The sequence below is a fragment of the Egretta garzetta genome, unplaced genomic scaffold (genome assembly GCF_000687185.1).
Source record: "Egretta garzetta isolate BGI_Z169 unplaced genomic scaffold, ASM68718v1 scaffold337, whole genome shotgun sequence".
In the NCBI taxonomy this organism is placed as follows: Eukaryota; Metazoa; Chordata; class Aves; order Pelecaniformes; family Ardeidae; genus Egretta; species Egretta garzetta.
In genome coordinates this window covers 40,464-40,825 of record NW_009260181.1, presented here as the reverse complement: position 1 = coordinate 40,825, position 362 = coordinate 40,464, and the positions used below count along the sequence as shown (strand labels likewise).

The 362-nt window shown below is 61.0% G+C and overlaps 1 protein-coding gene across 1 annotated transcript in view; it reads right to left on the bottom strand.

Moving 5' to 3' along the window:
• Positions 1-362, bottom strand: part of RAP1GAP2 (RAP1 GTPase activating protein 2) — a gene marked incomplete at its 5' end in the record, with an annotated part of 17,052 nt that overhangs the window by 11,489 nt on the left and 5,201 nt on the right. The window contains one exon of the mRNA XM_035897244.1: positions 192-344. Coding sequence (XP_035753137.1) covers positions 192-344 — 153 coding nt within the window. The remainder of the gene's footprint in view (positions 1-191; positions 345-362) is intronic.

Genomic DNA, 362 nt, shown 5'->3' with positions numbered 1-362 from the left:
CCGGGCTCAGGGTGCCCTTCTGCCCTGGCCGTCCCCCCGGCACGGCCACGGGGGCCCCAGCAGCAGAGCCACGGCTGCCACCTTGCACAGGCCACGCTGGGCGATGGCGCACAGCCTCCCCCCCTACCATGGGCCTTGCTAGAAACCGAAATAAAAGCATTGAAGTTCCAGAAGCCGTGTTTTCCCTAAGCAGGCGTGCTTGGAAACATCTCGGACACACACACTGATTTTTTTTTTATAGCTCGGAACATGTTTCCCATCTCATCTCTTACTTTCTGAAATACCGGTGGGCTCGGCAGGGGCGGGCCGAAGGAGGGGACGTCTTCCCGGGCGGTGACGGACACCTGCGGAGCAGACAGCAC